This window comes from Mustela putorius, unplaced genomic scaffold, assembly GCF_011764305.1.
Source record: "Mustela putorius furo isolate JIRA1106 unplaced genomic scaffold, ASM1176430v1.1 tig00537227_pilon_pilon_pilon, whole genome shotgun sequence".
Classification (NCBI taxonomy): Eukaryota; Metazoa; Chordata; class Mammalia; order Carnivora; family Mustelidae; genus Mustela; species Mustela putorius.
Genome location: NW_025422368.1, coordinates 43,726,661 through 43,750,114, shown reverse-complemented (window position 1 = coordinate 43,750,114; position 23,454 = coordinate 43,726,661). Strand labels below are relative to the sequence as shown.

Below are 23,454 nucleotides of genomic sequence, written 5' to 3'. Positions count from 1 at the left end.
TTTTATCACCCCCAAATAGAAATCCCCTTCTCCCCATTTGCTGGCAACAACTGATAAACTTTGTTTTTAAATATTTGGGTATTCTGGCAATTTCATACAAATGGAATCATACAATATGTGGCTTTGGTGTCTGACTTCTTTCACTTAGCATGTTTTTAAGGTTCATTCATGATGCCGCAGAATCAGTACTTCCTTCCTTTTGGCTGAATAATATTCCATTGTGTGGATATAGCACATTTTATTTATTCATTCATCAGTTGATGGATATTTGGGTATTTGGCTTGTTTCCTTTTTTGGCCATTATACACAATTGTGCCATGAACATTCAAGTACAAGTTTCTATATGAACAAGTTTTCATTTCTCTTGGGTACACACCTAGCAGAATTACTGGATCATTAGCATAACCAAGCTTAACTTTTTGAGGAATCAAATTGTTTTCTTTTTTTTTTTTTTTAAAGATTTTATTTATTTATTTTACAGAGAGAGATCACAAGTAGACAGAGAGGCAGGCAGAGAGAGAGAGAGAGGGAAGCAGGCTCCCCGCTGAGCAGAGAGCCTGATGTGGAACTCGATCCCAGGACCCTGGGATCATGACCTGAGCCGAAGGCAGAGGCTTAACCCACTGAGCCACCCAGGCACTCACCAAATTGTTTTCTTAAGTGGCTACACTTTTTTATATTCCCATTAGCAATGTATGAGAATTCCAATTTCTCCACATCCTCACCAACTTTTTTGTCTTGTTTTGTTCACAATTATAGATGCCTGGTTGGTATAAAAATGGTATCTCATTGTGGTTCTGATTTGCATTTTTTAAATTTAATTTTTTAATTATTTATTTGACAGAGAGACACAGCGAGAGGAAACACAAGCAGGGGGAGTGGGAGAGAGAAAACACGCAAATCCCTCCCACTTAGCAGAGAGCCCGACATGGGAATCGATCCCAGGACCCCATGATCATGACCTGAGTCAAAGGCAGACATTTATGACTGAACCACCCAGGAACCCATGATTTGCATTTTTCTAATAACTAATGATGTTGAGCATCTCATTTGCTTGGTGGCTATTTGTATTTCCTTGAAGAAATGTCTATTCAATTCTTTGACCATTTTAAAATTGGATGACCCTGAGTTATAAGAGCTCTATGCATACTCTGGAGAGATCCTACTTAGTTTAAAGAACTGTTGGAGGGTAAGACTGAGCCATAATGACCTATTTTGGACTCTGTACTCATTCATGTCTAAAGTCAGAACTGCCTCCATGAACCAACACATTCTTGGGGGCTAATCTGACTAGAATGATGGAGAGGTAATCTCCCCTCTGTCAGGGTCCCTCAAGTAGAATGGGACTTTTCCCTATTGCAGTTTTTCTGGTCAACCCCCAGGCCCCACCCTATACTGTAGGCATTGGATTGGAGGTAGAGGAAAGATAATGAGGTCTGTCACAAGAAGTGCCACTTCCAATCCCACAGGGCCTGGCAGAAATTTTAAGACCACAACCTCATAATGCTCGTTAAAAAGTGCCCCAACTTAAAAAATAAAGCAACAAAGTAAATACTCAAAGTAACTAACCTACGGGCAGATAAAAAGCATCAAGTGCTAGAGGAGATAAATACAGAGAATACAGAATCCTTATATTAGGTAAAGGCATGGTTGCCATTAACTAATATTGTTACAGGTTTCCCAAATTACTTTTCTACCTATTGTTGTCCCTGGGTTGCCTAGAAAGATCAGCCTATGTGGCCTCAAGCACTACTACAGGTTCCAATCAGATGAGTCCAAAAGTATAGGGCTCACTATGTGGATTTGAACAGGAGGCTAAGGAGAAAGTAGAGAAATTATGGGTCATATATGAAGCTGATACATAGCAGCTTTGGAAAATATATGAGGGATTAAACATTTTTCTACATGAAAACAAATGATACTGTGGTACTGAGGTAGAACAATACTCAAAATATGATCTTTGCCATGTCTATGCTACAGTGAGTGCCAGTAAGAGATGTGCGGTTACAGTATAATGGGAGATACATTAATTGTAATGAGAGCTACATACAGGTGGTTCATCAAAGAGGAGGAAACACAACCAGAGGCAGACACAAGATCTGTAAACTACATTTATTGAGTACTTACTGGGCAGTGGGTACAACCGATACAAAAGAGTTAGGATGGGGACAGGTAAGAACTTAAAAAATTAAATACACATGTTAATTTACCATCTATTTCTACCAGGAAAGTACAAAATTTGTACAACTTATACTTTATTATGAAATTGTGATGCCTGTCAAAAGGATAAACTATATATACAATGCAAAAAATTTTTTTAAATTGTGCTTAACATCATTAGAGTTACCCCAAAATGGGTTGATAAATGCCTATCCAGCATTCATTCTTATTACCCACATCTATTTCACCTTAAAGATTGCTTGAAAAGTACAAATCCTTTGACCCCATTTCTGGGAAATCTGTGGTCAACACCTACATGTGTCGTTTCTCTAAGAAACACCATGGCATTTGCAGTCCATCTCTCCCTTAAAGTCCATCATATTTTCAGCTTAGCTTACTAGCAAGTTCTCTTAGAACTATTTATATGTCTTTTGTTTGATCATCTTCTTCAAGTTTCCTGATTTCATTTTTTAAACAATTTATAGTTTCACGACTTGCCTTTAATCTCTCCTTAAGCTCTGCAATTTCAAAGCTTGTTTTTTTTTTCGCAGCTTCTAATTTTTCTCTGGTTTTCACTTCAAGTTCTGCAACTGAGGAAAACACATTTTTATTGAACATTTTCATTTTTCTCACATGTCTAAGGTATGTCAGAGAGTAATAAATATGGCATTTCCTTAGGTCAGTTTCCATGATGAAATATAAACAACTTAAGATACACTAAATATAGGGAGGGGAGTAGAAAGTCTTAAACTCTCACAAGAGAATCTGAGACACTTTCTACAACTGAGAATGAAATTCTGATCATTCACATTTTATTTCACAATTAAGATGTTAAGACAATGTCCTTGTTTTTCTCTCCACATACATATTAATTTGGAAATAAGGTGGGATATAATCCAAGAGACATCCAGCCAATAAGAAGAGATAACTAAATACAGTGTTCTTAAATGTATGTACAGTAAAGCTTACATAAAATCATGCTGGTAAAACAAACCCCTATTAAAAAAAAAGGTTATATTTACTTATTTGAATGAGAGAGAGAACGAAAGGGGGGAGGGTCAGAGGGAGAAGCAGGTTCCCCGCTGAGCAGGGAGCCCAAAGTGGGACTTGATCCTGGGACCCCAAGATCATGACCTGAGCTGAAGGCAGTCACCCAACCAATTGAGCCACCCAGGCACCCAAACCCCATATATATATATATTTTATTATTATTATTATTATTTTTAATAGCAATAACTACTTAGGTCTAAATTCCAGCTGTACTATTTACTAGCTGTGCCACTCTAAGTTTATTATTTCTATGATCATTTCTCATTACATTATGATGAGATATATTATAATGAGACTACAACAAATACCTCATATTATTTGAAAAGGGTTTTTAATATTTTTTTAACTTCTAGTTTTAATTGTCTCATTTAGTATATATTATGACCTATTTCTTTCCCCCCAAACTAGTCTTAATGGTTTTACAGAAGTTCTGGAGATAATGTGCTCTTAGTTGAGTTTTCTATTTTCTTGGTGCTTGTGGAATGACTCCTACTGGTATTAATGACCAGCAAGTAAAGAGGACTTAGCATCTTAGTAAGCAGACCTGTAAACTTTCATTTTTAGTTCATATGAATACTTTATTCAAAAATTTTAAATGAAAAAAATTTTTTTTAATGAATTAATGTACATAAAGTATCTAGAATACTGTCAGGTACATAAAATGCCTTCCGAACTCCAATTATGACAGAGAAACACTAAATGATATTTAAAACATTCTAGCTGGTCACATAACAAATTACTAAAGAAAATATCATTACTGCAAAATAGGACACAACTACTTAAATATTCCATTTGGATAGCGTATTAATATGTTTTACAAAGAAAAATGCCTACTTTTTGTCCAGCATTTCCCTCTTGTGGACATTTCAGGTAATTGCTGCTGATGACTATGAAAGCACAGTTGTACTTTTTTTTTTTAAAGGTTTTATTTATTTATTTGACAGACAGAGATCACAAGTGGGCAGAGAGGCAGGCAGAGAGAGGGGGGGAAGCAGGCTTCCCGCTGAGCAGAGAGCCTGTGCGGGGCTTGATCGAAGGACCCTGAGATCATGACCTGAGCTGAAGGCAGAGGCTTTAACCCACTGAACCACCCAGGCGTCCCCACAGCTGTACTTTTGATAAGATCACTATTTGGAAGCAGCATGGTTTGGTGTGTGTGGGGGGTAACCCTTTGAAATCAGAAAGACTTCAGTTCAAATACAACCTTGGCCCCTTATTAGCTAAGTGCTGATACTTCCTAAGTCTCCCTCAATCTAGTTTCTATTTGGTACAGTTCAAACTGTATTTTTCAGAGAATATCTGAGGATTAAGTAATAAATTTAAAGCATCTAGAACATTAAAAACATTCAATAATATTTATTTTGTTTATGGTCAGTGACTTTCTTTTTATGATGTATTTTATAATACAGGTAAAATTTTATATTGCCAAAACAATTCTTATTTTTCTTTGTAATTTTTCACTGCTTTTAACTTTGAAAATTATTTTTGAAAATAGGAGTACCTATATATGATACAAGATTAAAAGACTGTAAATGTAGATAATGAAAAAATGTCTCTTTCTACCTCTGCCCCCCGTTAACCCCCACCAGAAACACCAATCAGTGTTTCTTCCCAGAGATAATCAGTTTGGGGATTCTTTGTTATCTTTCCAGAAATAGTTTGTTCATAGACAAGAACACATCTAAGTGTGATTTCTTCTTACCCCCCAAAACAAGTGGTATCATACCATCTACACACTGCTCTGTATCTTGCTTCTTCACTTAATATTATGTCTGAAAGCCCATTCCATATCCTACAGCTGTCTCATTCTTTTCATGGCTGCAGGTGACTTCACCTAATGGACATACATAACTCATTAATCTGTCTCCTTTGATATACACTGAGTATTTCCATTCTTTCTTTCATAAACAATGCTATGGTATATGCTATAATTATTTCAGTATATTTGTGGGATAATGAGTACACTTGTAGGACAAATATCTGTAAGTACAATTGTTGGGATATATGTACTTATAACTTTGAAGGAATGCCAAGTAACTCTTATAGGTTCTATTACTTTCCAATCCCACTAGCGTTATCTCTGTTTCCCTACTGTATCAAACTCTTGGTTCAGTTACCCTGAAAGGTTAAAAAGGGTATTTCAGGGTATATTTAATTTGCCTTTCTCTTTTTCCTACTGAAGTGGGCCAATCATTTTATGTTTAGGAGAGACATTTCTCCTTCCCTTTGTATGGATTGTCTTTCTTCCCTTTGCTATTTTTTTCTTTTCTTTTTAAAAAAGATTTTATTTATTTGAGAGGGAGAGCACATGAGCAGGAGCAGAGGGAGAAGGAGAAGCAGACCAACCACTGAGCAGGGAGCCTGATATGGGGCTTGATCCCAGGACCCTAGATCACAACCAGGCCAAAGGCAGATGCTTGACTGACTAAGCCACTCAGGTGCCCGCCTTTGCTAATTTTCCTAGCACATTATTTGGCCTTCTTAAAAAACTGAGGTATAAGTGACATATTCGTTTCAGGTGTACAACATAATGATTCTACATTTGTATATACTGCAAAATGAACATCACAGTTAAGTCTAACATCTGTCATCATAGTTACGAATTTTTTTCCTGTGATGAGAACTTTTAAGATCTCTTAGCAACTTTCAAATATGCAATCAGTATTGCTAACTACAGTCTCCATGCTGTACATTACATCCCCATGACTTATTTAGAACTGAAAGCTTGTGCCTTTTGACCCCCTTCAGCTTTTTCACCACCCTCCCACCCCCACCTCTGACAACCACCAAGCTGTTCTCTATCTATGAGCTTTTTTTTTTTTTAAGATTTATTTTAGAGAGAGCGTGTGCATGTGTGAGCAGGAGGAGGGGCAGAGGGAGAGGCAGAGAAGCAGACTCCTGCTGGGTGCAAAGCTCAAGGCTCTGAGATCATGACCTGTGCCAAAATCCTGTCAACACTTCATCAACTGAGCCACTCAGGTGCCCCAGTTGTTTTTGTTTTTAAGATTCCCCATGTAAATAAGATCATTTAGCATTTGTCTTTCTCTGACTTATTAGCATAGTGCCTCAAGGTCCATCCATGTTGTCATACATGGCATGATTTCCTTCTTTTTAATGGCTGAATAATAATATTCCATTGCATATATGTATCACATTTTCTTTGTTCGTTCATCAATAGACACTTAGGTTGTTTTCGTTTCTTGGCTATTGTAAATAACACTGTAATGAACATAGAAGTATCTATCTCTACTTAATTTCAAAGTTAGCATTTCTGTTTTCTTCAGATAAATATCCAGAAGTGAAACTGCTGGATCATATGGCAGTTCTATTTTTAATTTTTTTAGGAACCTCTATGCTGTGTTCTGGAGTAGCTGCACCAATTTACATGCCCACCAACAGTGCATCAGGGTTCCATTTCCTCCACATGCCAACATTTGTTAGTTCTTGTCCTTTAGCAAATAGCCATTCTAACAGGTATGAAGTCATACCTCATTGCAATTTTAAGCTGCATTTTCCAAAGATTAGTCACATTGGGCACCTTTTCATGTACCTGTTGGCCACCTGTATGTCTTCTTTGGAAAAATATCAATTCAGATCCTGCTCATTTTTAAACTGCATTGTTTCCTTTTTTTGCTATTGAGTTGTAGGAGTTCTTTACACATTTTGAATATTATCCCTTTAACAGATATATACTTTGTAAATATCTTCTTCCATTCAGTATGTTGCCTTTTCATTTTGTTGGTGGTTTCTTCTGCTGGGCACAAGCTTTTTAATTATTGGCCCTTCTTACTGATGTGCAGGAGCTCTTCATATATTAAAGAAACTAGTCATTTGTGATAGGAACACATTACTTTTTCATGGCTTATCTGTCCTTAGACTTTGTTTAGAGTGCTTTTTTATTACACAACAACTTTTATTCCCTTGCTCCCTCTTTCTCCACATCAAACAAAAAACATATTCTGAGTGTAAGGCACTTTGTTAGATGCTGGGGTGAGGTAGACAATAGATAAGAAAGGAAAATGCTGTACAGTGTCAGAGGGAGCTATGAGAGCAGACTGGATTCATACCAGTGTGAAAGGGTGTGTGTATCAAGGAAGACTTCTTGGCAGCAGTAAAATCGAGCTAAGTTTTAAAGAATGAGAAAGGAATTAGATGGATGAAATAGACATCTCAGGCCCTGAAAACAGCACATACAAATTTGGGAAACAACAAGCAGTCATTACAACAGTTAACAGGTAGTTTTAAATCTAGCCAGGAAGACCTGATCCTACTTATTTGTCAAAAGGACAGCATACACTATAGACAGAGATTCTTGTTGTTTGGTTTAGTCATTACACTTTATTTTCTGACCAATTGTAAGACTGCGAAGGGCACGATGTATCTGGAGGAAGACCTAATTCACAATGAGGATTGTAAGGAAAAACATTTAAAAACTTCTTTTAGTTTATTTCAGTTTTCTATTTCCTATATATTAAATGCTTATAAAAATTTATAAATTTATAAGAATAATTTGTTTTAAACTTCTAAATTAAGCCTCAATTTAGAGTAAACCAATCTAAAGAGGACTATTATTTTTACAAAGCCAATATAACTTACTGGTTAGAAGCACAGATTGTAAGGCTTTTACACAGAGATAAAATAACTTATTGATAGAACAAACAGAACAGCATGGATTCAGGTTAAATCCTGGCTCTGTTGGGTGATTTGAAACAAGTCATTAAGTCTCACTATGCACTAGGGCCTTTATCCCACAGAACAGGGCTAATAGTAGCATCTTCTTCCTAGGGTTGTTATACCCATAATTCAAGAAGTTCAGAAATGTAAAACACTTATCTACTATACAGTCAATTCTCATTAAGTGTGTACTATTGTTCTAACTATTCCTTGTAGAAACAATTATTATTATGAATAGCTAGATCACTGTGCTTGAGCAAATCTCCATGAATTTATTAGCAGTAATGTTTTATAAACTTTCAATATGCTTCATAAATGTATTCTCTGACCTGATCTATAACCTCCACCAACGGTGTTCCCTACCCTCCTGTTTTTCTCCCCATCACCTAATTACTAACTTACACTTTACTGTTTTGTTAATTTAGTGTTTGCCTTTCTCTCAGTAGCGTGTAAGCTTTAGGAAGGAGGGATTTTTATCTGCTCTGGACACGGCTCTATCTTCAGAACCTAGAATAATGCCTGGTATGTAACTGGTGCTCAATATATACCGTAAGCAAATTAATGGAAGATCAAAGAACTGAATGAATGGTGACATAAATGTTAATTTAACACAAGAATGGCAAATAGGTATCATCTTGAGTACCAACTGCAAATGACTGGCAGTAGCTGTATGGAGAGATGTGTAAGGGATTCTGACACCCTGTCAGCTTAGAGGGAAAATATAACATGACTAATTATCAATGTGTCATTCTAGTATTCACCACCTCAGCATTAATCTGAAACTATGTGAAATGGCATAGGGTAAACAAAGAGAGATAAACTAGTTCACAGTACAGAAGTCCCCCCTTATCCATGAGGAACATATTCCACGACCCCCAGTAGATGCCTGAAACCATGGCATAATACTGATTTCTATATCCATTATGCTTTTTCCTTTGCATACAGACCTATGATAAAGTTTAATTTATCAATTAAGCACAGTAAGAAATTAACAATGACTAATAAAATGTAGTCATTTTAACAGCATACTGTCATAAAAAGTTACATAGATGTGGTCTAAGTATCTGATTGTACTGTACTCTCCCTTCTTGTAATGATAGGAGATGATAAAATACCTAAGTGGTAAGATGAAGTGAGGTGAACGACGCAAGCCCTGTGACACAGCATTAAGCTACCACTGACCATTTGACAATGTGTCAGGAAGAGGATCACCTGCTTCTGCACCAATGTTGACCATAAGTAATTGAAACCTCGAAAAGTAAAATCATGGATAGGGGATACTACTATATACAAAAGTATACAGTTGACCCTTGAACAACATGGGTTTGAATTGCATGGGTCTACTTACACATGGATTTTTTTTTTTATGGTCAGTAAATGCAGTACGGTACTATAAATGTATTTCCCTTATGACTAACATTTTTTCTCTATCTTATTTTAAGACTAAAAATATATAATATACAAAATATGTGTTAACTGTTTATCAATAAGGCTTCCAGTCAGGAGTAGGCTATTAGTAGTTCAGTGTTTGGGAAGTGAACAGTTACAGAGATTTTTGACCATCTGTGGGTTGGGTAGAGGAGGGTGGTCAGCAGCTCTAAACCCGGTGTTGTTCAAGGGTCAACTATAATTATGTTCTGCAAGGTTCTTCACAGATTTTATTAGCAAGCACTAGTAAACAGAAAATGACTGACAGGTTAAGCAAAACTAATTGAAAGCTATGCTAAAATGTGATTAGGGAATAAAAGACAGTATTTCAGAGAATGTGAGACGCTACTTTGTGAACAATTTAAAGCATCCTTCTTAGAGGTTCTATAGTAATATATATATTTTTTTAACTCATAAAAAATTTATCTTTATATATCCTTAGAAAAAATTTAATAGTCACTAACCATAATCCTTTCACCATTATAGAATACATTATATTTCAGGATTAATTATGAATTCATGGCACTTACATTCTGTTTCATGCTTATAGGCTCCTAATGTTAGCTGGCGAGATGTTGTTAATAATTGCTGCATCATTGCTGTTGGGTCTTGAAATATCTAATGGGATAAAATGAAAAAAAAGCCCAATAACTTTAAAGTTCTACAACTTAAAATGCTTTTAAAATTCTCATTATAAAATCCTCTTACCATTTCATCATAGAACTCTGAAACCACTGTCTTTTTTCCCAGCATTGCATTGGTGTCTGACTGAAACAGCTTTAATAAATGATAGAGGGTTACCTGTGAAATAAAAATAGATGTCACATCTGTGCAATGGTTTTCATCATCGTGAGACATCATGATTTCTGTAACTGAATTAGAAAGTAGAATTAGTTAACATGTCAAATTCAAGATCTTATCTCAACTACAAGTTACTGTGTGGCAAATTACTCAAATTCTGTACTTTTATTTTCCTATTAGGTATTATTACCCATCCACCTCTACCAAACATGAATGTTTTAAAGAGGGTAGGTATGGATGTCTGAAAATATCTCTACAGAGTAACTATGTAGAAAAATAACATGAAGTACAGCTATAGAAATTAAGCTGGAAGTTCACTGAGATACTAACTTTTTTACTTACACAAATGAAATGGGATTAATTTTACAGTTATTCTGCCCAAGATTAAAGTTTATAAATTTACAGGGGGAGGAAAGATTTGGCACTTTCAAAATAAATAACCAATACTAAAATGCTCAGTGAGGGCAAGATATTTTCTCTGGTGACCTATAATATTATTAAACAAATAACATAATAAACAAGTTTGTCAATGATAATTCACTTTGGTAGAACCAACATGTCTTCAAAAGACACAAAAACAGGTATAATAAGACATCAAAGGAAAAGCTTTGCAGCACAATGTGTGATTACTTGAGCAAAATAAAACCTAGCTAATAAACAGGACAGTTGATATTAAAGTTGCAGAAACCAATCCAGAGGCCTCAAATAATTTTCCAAAAGGTTAGCTTAAATAATTCTAAGAAGCATGCATTATTGCTATATTTAAAGCAGACAATTTGACAAGTTTCTCAAGTAGACAGAAAGGAGATGAGACTACACAAGTGGACAAACTCTAATAGGGAAATTCACAACATGAAAACTCAAGGCAGAAAGCAGCATTACAGGTTGGAACCAGCGGAAACGGGGGGCTCCAAGCCCAAAGTTGACAAGTACAGAAATCAAGAATGCTGTGTGGTGGCAGGGCCCATTAACATTCCTTCTCCCATCACTCAGACATGAGACAGCACATCCTCCTGTGAAATTTAGACGTTTTTACGCAAACAATCAAGTATGAGGTCAAAATAAAGATATTTTCAGTAGCAATGGCTCTGAAGGTTTCTCAGGCATTATTTCTGAAGAAATTCCTCTAGAGAAATGAAAAATGCCTGAAACAATAAAGAAAAGGGATCATCTATCATCATAACGAGGTGGACAGGTACTGCTGAAAACTGAAAAATCCAAACTTGGCGATTCAAATATGTGAGATGCATGGGACTAATTTCTAGAGAAACAGAAAACAATCATTGTGGTTTTCCTAGGGAAGGGGCCAGAGGTGGGAGAAAGAGGTTATGGGTTGAACTGTGTCCTCTAAAAAGATATGCCGAAGTCCTAAGCCTCAGTACTAGTAAATGTGACCTTATTTGGAAATAGGTCTTTGCAGATGTAATAAAGTTTAGCTAAGACCCTAACCCAATATGACTGGTGTCCTCATAAGAGACACAGAGACAAGGAAGGAGAGGAGCCAGGCGACAATGGAGGCAAAGATTTTAGTTATGCCACCAGAGCCAAGAAACCCTCTGGGCTACAGGAACTAGAAAATGCCAGAAAGGATCCTTTCCTAGAGGTTTTGGAGAGAAAATGGCCCAATACCTTGCCTCCAGAACTGTGAGAATACCTGTTGTTTTTAGCTACTCAGTTTGGGGTGCTTTGTTATGGCAGCCCTAAGAAACTCATGCAGGAGACTTGCATTATTTTTTTATATATTTATTTAAATATTTTATTTATTTATTTGACAGACAGAGATCACAAGTAGGCAGAGAGGCAGCAGAGAGAGAGGAGGAAGCAGGCTTCTGGCTGAGCAGAGAGCCCAATGTGCGGCTCGACCCCAGGACCTGGGATCATGACCTGAGCCGAAGGCAGAGGCTTTAACCCACTAAACCACCCAGGCGCCCCTATTTATTTTTTTAAAGATTTTATTTATTTATTTGACAGATCACAAGTAGGCAGAGAGGCAGTCAGAGAGAGAGGAAGAAGCAGGCTCCCCGAAGAGCAGAGAGCCTGATGCAGGGCTCGATCCCAGGACCCTGGGATCATGACCCAAGCCAAAGCAGAGGCTTTAACCCACTGAGCCACCCAGGTGCCCTGTATTTTTTATTTTTAAAATCTTTTTTTAAACCATGTACATACTGTTTATAGTTTATGAATAATTTAAAACTGCATCATAAAACTATCCTTCCTTGAATTTATTATTAAGACACTTAGAGGCATTCATGTAGATGTGGACAATGAAAAATGCCAAGACAGGTGTCTCTAATTTTAAGGGGTGTTTGAAGATTCTTAGATCAATGAAAATGCCTAAACTAGACACAAAGATATTTCTAGGAATAAAAACACAAGTTCAGCATTTTGGTTTTAGGAACAATCATTCCTTTTATAATGATTTGGTCTATAATCTATAATGGTTTGATCTAGGGGGTATAGCTCCGTGGTAGAGCATTTGACTGCATATAATGGTTTGATCTATAGATTTTTAATCTATAACCGGGTAACAGGAATAAATCACATGTTACCTGTGTCTTTCTTTATTATTTTAAATAAAACATCATTGACTTATTTTAAAAGAGCTGACAATTAAAGGGATGCCTGGGTGGCCCAGTCATTAGGCATCTGCCTTTGGCTCAGGTCACAGTCCCAGGATCCTGGGATCAAGCCCCGAGTCATGCTTCTCCCGCTCCTGCTCCCCTGTGCTTGTGCTCCCTCTCTCAGTTATAAATGAATAAAATCTTTAAAACAAAAACAAACAAACAAACAAAAAAAAGAGCCAACAATTAAAAAAGTATAATGGTTTCATTATACTAAAAGAACATGAGACAGTTTTTGGGTGATAAAATTCAGGCCTGTGTTGATCTATATGGAAACCTATTCAATAAATTAATCACTGCGGAAGTACAATAAACTCTTTCCAAGAGTTTTGAGAGTTGTCTCGTAACAATGTTATATGATATAATGATGTCTTTCAGAGATGTATTTTCCTATTGGGAGTGATGGATAGGACAGATGAAGAACAGACAAGTAAGGCAACACATTCTCAAAGTAAAAATGAATTCAAGTAATCTTACAAAGTTAAAAAGAGTTTCTGCACTAGTAGCATTACTGATTTCTTTTCCTTCTCTCAACATCTGCTGTATTTCTGGGTTCTATCCTTCCTAATAGACTATTTTCATTAAGGACAGGAGCAGAATCTCATCTTTGTATCCTACCCCTTGAACAGTATCTTGGCAAGTAATGGATATTTAATAATTTCTTGCCAGTTAGAATATAGTGTCTGTTGCGAGTATTCTAAAAGAACAAAAGAATGATAGGACATCTGAAAACCTTATCACATGGAAAACATTTAAATGAGCTATAGATGTTATTCAGGAGAAAAGAAAATGAATATATGAATAGTTAGTTATTGGTAAAAAGTCCAAGGTGGAGCTTTTTTTCTTTTTTTAAAAGATTTTATTTATTTGACAGAGAGAGAGATCACAAGTAGGCAGAGAGGCAGGCAGAGGGAGAGGGAGGCTCCCTGCTGAGCAGAGAGCCCAATGCAGGGCTCAATCCCAGGACCCTGAGATCATGACCTGAGCTGAAGGCAGAGGCTTATTTAACCCACTGAGCCACCCAGGAGGCCCTAAACTAGAGCTTTCTTACCACCATAACTACCCCAGACTGAACAGGATCTTTCACTTAATAACAAAGTCAACAGTCTCTCTATTGGAGACAGCAAGCCCAAACAAGACTCATTTGAAAGACTGCCTAAAGGACTTCCTGCATAGCAGAAGTATGGCCTATACCTATGGGTCCTAAGTCTTACTGTGCACCAAAATCACATGGGTTATTTTGAGGGGTACTGGCCCCTCTCCAAACCTACTAAATCAGACTCTCCAGGGGATGGGGCCTAGGAGTTTGAATTTCTGAAAAACAACAACAACTGAAAAACAACTAATTCTCTGACTACAGGCCCAGGTCATAGCTCTATTAGAAGCCCTATTAGAAGCTCTATTAGAAGCACTTTTATAAATAATCTGATTATTAAAGTGTAAACGTTTGGTGCTAAAGGAATGCACTGAATCTATCAAGATGAAAATTAATGGTGATGATCTGAAATTGGAGTTAAACACCAACCACACAAGTGGAATGAGGGAGCTATAACTGAGTTGTAACCCTATGGGTTTACAAACAAAACAAGCTGAGTAGTTTTAGTTCAAAGGAAAGATAATGCAAAGAATGTGAGGTCTGAATGCAAATAAACTAGGTTCAAAAACTAACTGCCACAGTTAACTGTGTTTCTGAGTATATGACTTGATCCCTGAACCTTAGTATCCTCATCTCTAAAATGATGATATCCTCAACCTCACAAAACTGCTGAGGGATCAAAGTGAACGTTTTGAGGGACTTTTTACATTATCAAGCAACAATCTGGTAAGAAGAGAACAAAAGAAAAAAAATCAGTGGTTGTAAATTAAAATTCAAGCATAAAATGAAGCTGCTAGTAGTGACAGCAACTTAAAAAAACAAAAAACACTGTTGCTAGGTGTTGTAACTATAAAAAAACAGATACTCTCATTCTGAACAGCAGATGGACTCATCTCGTTTATTACTAATAACCAAATAATGTTAATGAGTTTTAAACCTTTTTTTTTTTAAGATTTTACTTATTTGATAGACACAGCAAGAAAGGGAACACAAGCGGGGGGGTGGGGGGAGACACAGAGAGAAAAAGACTTCCCTCTGAGCAGGGAGCCCAATGTGGGCTCAATCCCAGGACCCTGGGATCATGACCTGAGCCGAAGGCAGATGCTTAACAACTGAGCTACCCAGGTGCCCTGAATTTTAAACTTCTACTGTGGTAATCAGATGATTCCATGGTTTCTTTCTGAGAAATGTTCGCATTATATCCCTTCTTTCTATAACTGAAAAATAAGTTTTGAAAGGTACTTCCCATAAAAATGAAAAACCTTAACTCATGGCAAAATCACCATGCTATAAGCTTACATAAAGTGTATCTGGATAAAAATGTCAACATATAACAAACTATTCATTAAGTATGTTACATTTTCACAATTACAAAAATCTATTTTATGTTTACAAAGATTATCATTACTCACAGGTCTCTCATTAGGATCAATGAAAAATATTTTGATGATTATTTCAAATTCACCCCATCCTGTTTCAGTAATTTCATAGGGAGGTTTAGTAACAACTGAAGAGAAAAAAAAATTACAAATTATAAATTACTGGTACAGTCTCCTACATCTTTTTAAATTTGTTAAATAAATTTTATATTATGAATCAAAAAGCTGTACTGTACCTCTTAAAGGATTGCCATAGCTTTCATGTAATTTAAATTGGATTTTCTTCACATATGCTGACATATCCTAAAATAGAGGAATTAGTTCTGTTATCTACATATAAAAACTACAAGGAAAATACACTGAGCATTGTACCTGATTTCATAAAATATACTTCCCCTCAAATATTATGGGATCTAATTTTCTTTTCTTTTAATTCCAGTATAGTTAACATACAGTATTTTATTAGTTTCAGGTGTATAATATAGTGATTGAACAATTCCATATATCAACCAGCGGTCAACACGACAAGTGTATCCCTTAATCCTTACTGGAATCTATAATTTTCTAAAAAATGTGAATTATACCTAGGTTCGGTTTTTATTTTAAACAAAGGAGGCCTGAGTTGAATTCTTTCATAACGTAATACACAGGAACATACATATCCCTAATTTACCTGTTTTGCGAATCCCATTTTTATATATTTCTACAGACAATGCTCTAAAAAGATTTTAAATATATAAATATTTATATTTATTTTATAAATCATATAAAATTAGTATTATATAAACTATATGTGTAATTAAAATATAATATGTATTATATTACATAAATTATATATAAATAAAATAAAGTTATATTTATTTATATATTAAATATAAATATTAATGTTTTAAAAGATAAACATAATTTATATTTATATAAACTTAAAATAATTTTATATATGATTTATATATAAGATATATATTATATATGATACATTATACATAACAAAATTCATATAAATATTTAAAATTTTATATAAAATTTATATAATAGTACATTTCCAACATATTTTATAGAAATAAGAATATAAACTAAAGCACATCTAAGAACTAAGCAACTTTAAAGAATAAAATTATATTATGTAAGGCTAAGGTCAACTAAACTAAGTAACCTAAAACCATCAGATATAAGACTCCTTTTCCTAATCTTATTTTGAAGCACAGAAGCATATTCAGTAGTTCTGACACATAAAGGGATACTCCTAGGGAAAGTGACTTTTTCAAAAAAAAATTTCATTGCAGAAAAATAGGAAAGTGCAAAACTGAATCAGTCACACTTGACACTAGTGTTCATTAATCTTTTTAGTTGCTCTTGCGAATTTTTTTCAAATGATTATCTACATTTTTTAAAATTGGGGTCATAATGATATACTAACATCTGCTTTGACCATGTAACATATTGTCATCATTTTTTGAGGCAGCTTTTCATAAGCATATTTGGGCAATATTTTCTTTCGTTTTTTTCTACAAATGACCAATACTGGGTACCAGATACTACAAAGGTAAATAATAGACTCTTGCCCTCATGGGGAGGGAGAAGACAGGAAAATCAGCCATTTCAATGTAATCTGTGTTAGGAGAGCAATAGGTATAAGTTCGTAGGAACGGCATCTAATTTAATTTTTGGAGACTGAGAGTAGTTCAGAAGAAAATACACTTAAACTTGGACCCAAGGGAACAATAAGAATGGAGTAGATGGGAAGGAGTAAATGAAGACATTTTAATTAAGAGTGTCCCTTTGGGAAACTGAGAGTAATCTAGTATTGATGGAATGTAGGGTATACGATGAAGCAAACACAGCAAGGGCTGCAGGAACAGAACTGGGAAAGGCCTTTTAAAACCATTTTATTTATTTAACATTTTATTTTTATGTAATCTCTATTCCCAACATGGGGCTCGAACTCACAACCCCAGATCAAGAGTCACAAACTCTACTGACTGAGCCACCTAGGTGAAACACAATAGTTTTAACTTTATCCTAAGGGCAACAGTCAATGAAGGTTTTCTGTTTTGTCTTTCTAAATAACAGCTTTATCAAGATATTCATATGCCACACAATTCATCCATTTATAGTAATTCTTCAATGGTTTTCAGTACATTCAGAATTGAACAACCATCCCCACAATCAATTTTATAATGTACTTATCATACATAAAGAAAACCCTATACCCATTAGCACTCACTCCGAAATCCCTCTTCCACCCATGCACTCGCAACCACTTATCTATTTTCTGTGTCTGTGGATTTGCCTATTCTGGACATTTTATTTTATTTTTAAAGATTTTCTTTATTTATTTGAGAGAAAGACAGTGAGAGAGAGCATAAGAGGGGAGAAAGTCAGAAAGAGAAGCCGACTCCCCATGGAGCTGGGAGCCCGACATGGGGCTCGATCTCCTGACTCCAGGATCAAGACCTGAGCCAAAGGCAGTTGCTTAACCAACTGAGCCACCTAGGCGCCCTATTCTGGACATTTTATAAAAATGGAATCATGCAATATGCAGCTTTTGGTTTGGCTTCTTTCACTTACCATAATGTTTCTAAATTTATTCCATGTGGTAGCAGCACATTTCAGTACTTTTCTTCCTGCCTAGTAATATTCTGTTGTATGGATATAACACATTTTACTTATCCATTCATCAGCTGAAAGATACTTGGATTGTTTCTATTTTTTGGCTATTATGAATGCTCCTGCTACAAACATTCACATACAAATTTTTGTGTGAACTTTAAATCAGCAAATACCTACTATGTACTGACTGTATTCCAGGCATTAGAGATTCAGCAGCCAAACAAAATTACTAGCAGCCAGATTATAGTTTCATGTCTTTCACCTTCCTGATGGTCTTATTACCAAATTGTTCCTAAAAAGTATGAACTACCCTTCCTGATTAAATAGGAAGCTAACTTAAGACATAATGATTGGAAGATGTGCTGTGTTTATAGCATGGTTCTTGTTGTCATAACTTAAGTTAGAAAACATTATTGGAAAATTGATTTCTACTAATAGTTATGTGAAGACAACTCTCACTTTATTCTTTCAACATCTGGGGGATGACATTTCTACAATGTGACAATTTTATAACCAGAAAGTTATCTGTAATATTACAATTTACCTTCAATCAAAAACAAACGGTAGCTTCAAAAAAGTTACAGGAGAAACAAGTGCCTACCTCATTTCTATATGGTTTTACATACACTGTCCACTGATGCGTGTGCCCATCCTCTTCTCTTTTCTTTCCAAAATACCGAGCAACATTACCATAAACTATTGGTTTAACGATAGTAACCCCCTAAAAGAAAAATAATTTCAACACAAATTAATACTGCATCATTACCCAAATATACAGAATAAGAGCTCTGAAAACTTGTTTTAAGGAATGGCAAGCAATCTAAATAAATAGTTTGCTTATAACATGGATTTCTCTCAACAAATCAGTATCAGACAATTACCTTCATATTAACACAAGTAACTAAACACCAGATTAATTACAGTGTCCCCATTTTTAATTTATTTTTTTATTTTTAATTTATTTTTATTTTTTTTTTTTAAGATTTTATTTATTTATTTGACAGAGAGAGATCACAAGTAGGCAGAGAGGCAGGCAGAGAGAGAGGAGGAAGCAGGCTCCCCAATGAGCAGAGAGCCTGACGTGGGGCTCAATCCCAGGACCCTGAGATCATGACCTGAGCCGAAGGCAGCGGCTTATCCCACTGAGCCACCCAGGCGCCCCAATGTCCCCATTTTTTAAATGTCTATTTAAATTATGTAAAATACTTTGATTTTTTGTTTGTTTGTTTTGAAGAAAGGCTCTTTATTTACAAACTTTAAATCAAGCCTTGGGAATTAAATTAAGACTGCCAATTAACTGCCATCACCTGATGTTAATAATGTCCTGATTTATCAGCTTATGGCAGTGCTTTCCAAAACAGAGTACAAATATTAAAGGCAGTCTGGGAGAGGATTTTAGGTAGAATTAGGGCAAACATTTTTCAATTGATTACTCATGCATTAAGTTCTGAGATGTAAGTTCATGTTTCACATCACATCTGGTAAGTGTAGATGTGGTGACTGTTGCCTGATTATCATGAAAAGGAGACAAAAAATTTCAAGTTGAGGAGAAAATGCTGAATATTGCACATGAAATTTGAGACTAATTGTTCAACAGTAAAAATGTATCTGAACATCAAAGAGCAAGATATACATACCACATATTAGAAGTGCTGTGCCAATGTATTCAACAACTTATAAGAGAGGAAAAGCAGTGAACAAATGGAAAAACTTTCCGTTTTGGTTGGAAAATTAACAAATCCAATCCCTATTAGCCTCAAGTTAGTTCAGAAGAAAGCAAGCAGTTTGTATGAGAATTTAAATAATCACAGTAAGTGCTACTTGACACTTGTGGCAACAACAGAAGGGGCATCATGTTCAAGGCATAAGGATAATGAGGAAAGAAGGAATAAATGAGCATAAAAAGCACTGGTGTGGGGAATGGATAAGAGATCCTGCAGCTATGACGTGTTGCTGAGTGGATTTCCTCACATGATGCAAACGGGGTTCATCTGTCAAAAGCCTTTCTCGCTGAAGGAAATTAATCTAAATTGGAAAAAGATGCCTACAAAACCACATAACAATCAAGAATGAAAAATCCCGGGGGCGCCTGGATAGCTCAGTTGGTTAAGCGACTGCCTTCGGCTCAGGTCATGATCCTGGAGTGGGATCGAGTCCCGCATTGGGCTCCCTGCTTGACAGGAAGTCTCTTTGTCCCACTGACCTTCTCCACTTAATGCTCTCTCTCTCTCATTCTCTCTCTCTCAAATAAATAAGTAAAATCTTTAAAGAAAAAAAAGAATGAGAAATCCCGAACTTTAAAGCTTTACATGACTAACTCGCACACGTTTTTGGTGGAAAAGCATTTGAAGATTACAAGCCTAATTTTCTCAAATCACTGTGGGCTTAACTTTTTGAACCTTACACAATTACAAGTAGAGAAAGTTCCGCAAGTTCTCCAAAAGCTAACGTCCCAACCCCTTTCCTATCAGTCCAAAACCTTGCCCAAAGCTTGGGCAAGATATATATTTATTAAGTTTCTGGTAGTATAAATTTTTACCTGACATCTTTTCCATTCTATTAAATTTTGGTATAGTTTCTGAAATTTTCCAAAAACTTCTACTTTGCATGTGGTATTAAAGCACTGTGCATAACAGCTTGGTATTAAAGCACTGTGCATAACAGCTGTATACACAGAGAGTCAAAATTATGTAAAAACAGTGTGACACTGATAAGGACACTGATAAGAGTAACTAGATTGGTGCAAATGCGCGTGATTTTTTAAAATTTCCTTTCTGCAGTAAATATAAAATCAGAAGGCGTAAAAGTAGGTGTTCTATCAAGAACTCGAAAGCCCTGCCTTAAAAACTCATGTGCCAGGGCATGTAGGAAAGTGGGAGGGAAATGTGTCAGTGTCAAACATTACGTTAACAACTTTCACAACAAAAACCTCACACTGACTGAATGTTCTCTATGTGCGGGCCAGTGTTCTGTTCTCTGCGTGCCTTGCTTAGTATCTTGGCCGAAGCTTTGGGGCGTTGTGGACATCATGGACTCCGGCAAGTTTTCTGAACTTTTCTACCCCCGCCCCCCCCCCGCAGTTCTTCAGTTCTCGCACTTGCACGTGTTACGTGTGCAAGCCTTTCTAAAGCGGCTGCAAGGACAGAGTCACAGAATCGGGTAAGGCGCTTGGCTACTGTGCTTGGCACGGTTACGCGCAGCATCCAGTGTCTGCTGTTACTACCCTCACCATCGGGGGATGGCACCCCCAGTTTACCGGTGACCTGGGTTGGCAGAAGGAGCACCAAGCCCTCAATCAACGTAGCTCTTTTCCTCGGCAACAGCGTCCAGGTCTCCCCCGAGCCACCACCGGCTTTTGGGGCGGGGGAGGGAAAGGGGTTGAGAGGCGGTCAAATCGCGGCCAAAAGTCACACTGATTTTCCCCGCAGCGGCTCTGACAGGCTCTCAGTCTAGAAACCACTGTTTGGAACCGGGGCTGAGAAGGCGCGAGGAGGGAAGCCACCGCGCCCTCCCCACGCAGCGCAGGGCGGAGCCAGGACCTGAGAGCCACTCCCGGAGGGGAGGCGCGTGCCGGGCACTGACCTTCACTCTCCCGCCGGAGTCAGGCCCAAATTCGGCCATTCTCTTGAACATATTGTCCTACGGAAGAAGCCGCCGCCGCCAGGGAAAGAGACCGGGGCCGGCGGGGTCGCCGCTCCCCTCAGAGGCCCCGCTCCTCCTGTGCGGGCCCAGGCGGATGGCCTCTGGCGGAGTGAGGGCGAGTCTCCGGGGCTCGGGGCGCTGAGGAACGGCCAACTCCTCGCGGCGGGTAGCGTCCCGGAAGCGCGTTTAGTCCCGCGCGGTGAAGAGCCCAACGGAAGGAGCGGTGGCGGCGCCGTGCGCAGGCGCGAAGAGGTGGCGCGCCGAGGGCGCAGGCGCCCGGCCGGGGCTCTGCAGAGGGCGGGCCTCGGTGGTGGGAAACCGCTGGAGGCCTAGTGGTGCTGTTACCCTGAGGACCCGCTGGATAACTTGGATACGGAACAACCGAGAAGTCGGCTTTTGGAGCCAATACCTCATCATCCCTAAAGAGTGAGGATTTTAGGGAGCGCCTAGGTGGCTCAGATGGTTTAGCGTCTGCCTTTTGGTTGGATCATGATCTTCAGATTCTGGGATCTGGCGCCAAGTTGAGTTCCCAGCTCAGCGGGGGTCTGCTTCTGCCCTCGCTGTGCTTCTCCCCCTGCTTGTGCTCTCTCTCTGAATAAATTAAAAAAAAAAAAAAAGTATTTTGAAATGAAGTTCAACTCTATTCGCCTGCCCACAGCTTTTCATTGTATTCATCCAGACCTCCGGGGTTGAATGGCTTATTTCTTATTTAATCCCTTTATCTTTGCTTTCTTTTTTTTTTTTTTTCTTTTTCTTTCTTTTCTTTTTTTTTTTAAGATTTTATTTATTTATTTGACAGACAGAGATCACAAGTAGGCAGAGAGGCAGGCAGAAAGAGAGGAGGAAGCATGTTCCCCGCTGAGCAGAGAGCCCAATGCGGGGCTCCATCCCAGGACCCTGGGATCATGACCTGAGCCGAAAGCAGAGGCTTTAACCCACTGAGCCACCCAGGCGCCCCTATCTTTGCTTTCTTTGACACTCTTGAATTTATAGTCCAAGGTCCATAACTTGACACAAACCTTCCCCTATTGCCTGTTCAGTGGCACCCATAACTGCGCAGATTACATACACTAAATTAATGAAATCAAATCAGTTGAAGCCTTAGATGCTTGCCAGAAGTTCTCGCTCTTTTTTATCCCCTAGTTACTTTAAAATTTTACCCAGTCTCAAACCTCCAACTCTGGCATCAACCCGCTCATTCTTATCAGATGACTGCATGTAATCTCATAGAGAAAACAAACCTCCACACCCAAAGACCTAAACATAAGCTTTGGTTTGCTCAGTATCTTCCATCCCTTTTCTTCTGTTTAAGAGAGAATCTTCTTTCAGTTTAAAAACAGTTCTTCAGTCTTTTTTGCTTCTTCAAGGATTTGTCTCCATCAATCACACCCACTCCACCTGTATCTTCAGCTTTTCCTCTACTTTGGGTTTTTCCCATAAAAGTTAGGTTTAAATGTTTCTCATTGAATACAGTATGGGGGAAGGGGGGCTGGCTGGCTCGGTGGGTTAAGCATCTGACTCTTGGTTTAGGCTCAGGTCATGATCTTAGGGTTGTGGAATCCAGCTGCAGTGTTGGGCTCCATGCTCAGCTGGGAGTCTGATGGAGATGTCTCTTCCTCTCCTCCTCCCTCTAAAATAATCAAATCTTGAAAAATAAAAATAAAAAAAACAGTATGGAGGTTACTTTAAAAGTTAAAAATAGAACTACCCTTCCACAGCAACTTCTTTCAAGATATGTCTCCAAAGGCAAAGGAAACAAAAGCGAAAATGAACTTTTGGGACTTCATCAAGATCAAAAGTTTCTGCACAGCAAAGGAAACAGTCAACAAAACAAAGAGGCAACCCAGGGAATGGGAGAGGATATTTGCAAATGACAGTACAGACAAAAGGTTGATATCCAGGATTTATAAAGAACTCAAACTCAACACACACAAAACAGATAATCATAACAAAAAATGGGCAGAAGATATGAACAGACACTTCTCCAATGACG

General features: G+C 37.4%; 1 protein-coding gene across 2 annotated transcripts; it reads right to left on the bottom strand.

The window, feature by feature from the left end:
- Positions 1 to 2,098: 2,098 nt before the first annotated feature.
- YEATS4 (YEATS domain containing 4) lies at positions 2,099 to 21,693 on the bottom strand. Of its 2 annotated transcripts, XM_004752453.3 has the most exons (7): positions 21,402 to 21,692; positions 18,421 to 18,540; positions 15,446 to 15,512; positions 15,243 to 15,337; positions 10,021 to 10,113; positions 9,843 to 9,930; positions 2,099 to 2,750 (listed from the first exon to the last, which is right to left on the bottom strand). In XM_004752453.3, exons 1-7 carry the CDS (start codon positions 21,450 to 21,452, stop codon positions 2,581 to 2,583), a joined length of 684 nt encoding a protein of 227 aa, XP_004752510.1. In that variant the 5' UTR covers positions 21,453 to 21,692; the 3' UTR covers positions 2,099 to 2,580. The 2 variants fall into 2 exon arrangements, with proteins under 2 accessions (XP_004752510.1, XP_044929055.1); XM_045073120.1 differs by lacking the exons at positions 15,243 to 15,337; positions 15,446 to 15,512 and having other exon boundaries at positions 21,402 to 21,693.
- Between the last annotated feature and the right edge of the window lie 1,761 nt (positions 21,694 to 23,454).

Excerpts from the sequence above, each read along its gene's own strand:
- YEATS4 (XM_004752453.3), bottom strand. The coding sequence starts at position 21,452 with ATGTTCAAGAGAATGGCCGAATTTGGGCCTGACTCCGGCGGGAGAGTG. Across the intron at positions 10,114-15,242 it reads TTGATCCTAATGAGAGACCT|GTAACCCTCTATCATTTATT; the intron begins GTGAGTAATGAT and ends TTTATTTCACAG. Across the intron at positions 9,931-10,020 it reads CAGAGTTCTATGATGAAATG|ATATTTCAAGACCCAACAGC; the intron begins GTAAGAGGATTT and ends TTATCCCATTAG.